Source organism: Pinus tabuliformis, chromosome 1_1 (genome assembly GCF_031772625.1).
Source record: "Pinus tabuliformis cultivar Carrire ecotype Pingquan chromosome 1_1, CPIR1, whole genome shotgun sequence".
Taxonomy (NCBI): domain Eukaryota; kingdom Viridiplantae; phylum Streptophyta; class Pinopsida; order Pinales; family Pinaceae; genus Pinus; species Pinus tabuliformis.
Genome location: NC_142297.1, coordinates 990,126,222 through 990,129,127, shown reverse-complemented (window position 1 = coordinate 990,129,127; position 2,906 = coordinate 990,126,222). Strand labels below are relative to the sequence as shown.

At 38.8% G+C, this 2,906-nt stretch overlaps 1 protein-coding gene across 1 annotated transcript; it reads right to left on the bottom strand.

Annotated features, from left to right (window-relative positions):
• Positions 1–609: 609 nt before the first annotated feature.
• LOC149217862 (protein NUCLEAR FUSION DEFECTIVE 4-like) lies at positions 610–2,463 on the bottom strand. The gene has a single exon (XM_089390389.1). It carries the CDS (start codon positions 2,461–2,463, stop codon positions 610–612), a length of 1,854 nt encoding a protein of 617 aa, XP_089246515.1.
• Positions 2,464–2,906: the final 443 nt, after the last annotated feature.

Sequence of the window (2,906 nt, the reverse complement as noted above, 5' to 3'; positions counted from 1 at the left end):
AATGATAATTAAAAATCACAATAGCATATATAATATAAAGTAGTAGAAAATAAAAAGTTATTCCTAAAAAGTGGAATATTGAAATATTAATATACAATTTATATTAATGAATAATTGGTTATAAAATAAATAAATAAACAAAGCATATCACATAATATCATAAAATGAATTATATTTCTTATCCGAAAGAGAACCGTGATGTATTACATTATGTCATATATCATCTAGGTTGTAAAATGCAAAACCAAATCGCACCCATAAAGATCAATAAATATTTTTTAAATAATTATTATATTAGTGATTATGCTGAAGAATACGGAGTGTATGAGTACAGAAAGCTAACGATGAAAATGGAGTATAGAAACATTAATTTTCACTATGTGAATAAGAAGAACAATGAGAATAAAAATCTACTAATATTGTGCTGGTAATTCATTGATTCCAACATCCTGATTTGTTTGTGTTAATGTTTGCAACAAGGCTGTCGTGCCAACAATTCTAGACGATGAACAAATAAACACTCTAAAACCTACTATGACCCATGACCTACTGCCTTTACTTTGAGATACTCTAAAAAAACATTAACAATTTTTATATTCCTAACTAGCTTTATTGCTTCCCTGCTGGCTGAATTTCAACCTCGGCAACCAGCACATTCCTTTGATTATCATGTTCCGCTTTCTTTATAACTTGGGATGCTGTGTTGGCTGGCTCTTTAAACTTGGCATATATATCACCTTTGTAGAATTGCCTCGTTCTCAGGACAAGAATAAAAGAAATCATGGCTCCAAAAAGGGTCACGGTTGTCATAATGATAAACGAACGCTGAAAACATTTATGCCCAGTGCAAGTAAGCGCGCTCTGAGACGAACAAATGCCAAGAGCAGTACACTGCTTTCTTGCCTCTTGGTCATACATGTGCCCCACACCTCTGACAGACAGAAGATAAACTCCCAAGGGGCTCGCAGCCGCTCCAAAATTATAAAGAGTGGCATAATACTTGAGACCAAATAGCTCTGAGATGAGTGCATTATTTAGAGGCCATTGAGCTCCCAAACACAGTCCATTTATAATGGACGCTATGTACAGTGAACCCGGAAGTGCGAAAGCTATGAAAATATGTCCAATGCAAGCAATAAGCAAAATTATGGTCAACATCAGCGGCCTGGGAAATTTATACTTCTGGAGAAGAATTTCCGATACAAAACCAGCAAGAACGCGGCCTAGAAAATTCCATATGCTAATAAGAGCAACAAAGGTGGTTATAGTCTGGTGGGTGTAACCAAGAGAGTTTCCAATCTGTCCCATATTATCAATGGCGGTCACAGTTGATCCAATCCCACAAACACTGGCTAAAAACAGAATGAGCATATCGAGACTTACTAAAGCTTGAGGAATTGTGAAGTCGTCTCCTCTTTTGGGGCTTTTCAAGAATTTCACTATACGGGATACAATAGAAGCTCTCGCTCTCATTTCATCGCTATTATTAGCAATATACTCTGTGCCGGTCATCGATTTTCCTTCCTTGATCTCTGAGCAATGTTGAGGATCATTCATCTCTTCATTTTCTATTGTAAGAAAACTGATTTCGGCATGATCTACTATGGTTGAGACGGAGGTCTCGGTGGAAATCTGTTGCTGCTTCTTTTTGTCCATCTCTGCCTTGACAATCACTACAAGAGGAAGCGAAAGGAAAACCACGATAATTGCAACAACAATTCTGTAGCCTGCCTTGGGTAAATTCTTCAGCGTATTCTCCACTACGATGAGAGGCGTAAGAAATACAGTTAATCCTAGAGCTATGTAGAGAAAGTGGTAGAATCGCTTCAGCTCATTTCTTTCCGTCTTCTCTTTTGTAGGACGAACTATCAGCATTACAATCAGAAAAACAGCACTAGGTAAGTAGCCAAGAAGAAGAATCAGACCAGCCGCTCCACTGGCACTATTCCCATAAATTGCATAGTAAATCTGAGTGAAAATTGCTCCACTCAAACCCACAAATCCTTTCAGAAGTCCCAGCACAACTCCTCGGCTCCGAGAGAAATTCTTGACACAAGTAACCAGAGGTCCCGTGTTGGTAAATGTCGTAGAATTAGCTCCAATGAGTATATACAAATACATCTGCCATAACTTGGGCTTGGCAATTCGTCGGGTGACAGATAACCATAACAATGAATATCCAACGATATTCATGATGGCTCCAACGCCAACAACAACCCATGGAGGGCTGACTTCATTGATGAGACCTGAAACAATCCCAACATTAGCTCCGATTTCCTTGAAAAATGCCAAGGTATTCAATGTGCTCTGATCATAGCCCAGGGAAGTTTTTATTGCTTCTGAGTAATCCCCAAACATATAAGTGCCACCAGAAAATGACATAATAAGGAACGACACAAATAGTACAAACCATCTTCCCATGACCACTCTTTTGGCCAAATCAAACACCTCGCTCCCCTCCATCATATTCACCAGAGCAACACAGAGAAACAACCGCAATTTCGTTTTGTTCGAATATCTTACAGGGGTATTCGATCCCAAGCAAAAATGCGTTGGGAGTCGAATGTTTACTACTAGACAGCTAAACCCGATGACGGGAATAATTGGTTCCGCACTTGCTTAAATAATAAATTGAGCATTTGAATTCGTATAACGCGAGGCACGTCGGAAGAGTTGCGTGTGGTAATGTGAAAACAAACTTTATGGAAAATCGAAGTGTGGATTTTCGGTGCAAAGAGCGTCGCCTGGTTCTAGCTCTTTAGCAACCTAGCGTTGCCTTTTTTAAGAATAGGACCGTGCCGATTAAATAATCCTTCCAGAGAAACAGACAAAAAGGCTTTGAACTAAATGTAGTGGCTCATTTAGGCTCTTCACGAAACTTGCGTCAAAATTGGGGACACTTTATT

Bases quoted from the DNA above. Each gene is read 5' to 3' on its own strand.
- LOC149217862 (XM_089390389.1), bottom strand. From the start codon at position 2,463: ATGGAGGGGAGCGAGGTGTTTGATTTGGCCAAAAGAGTGGTCATGGGA.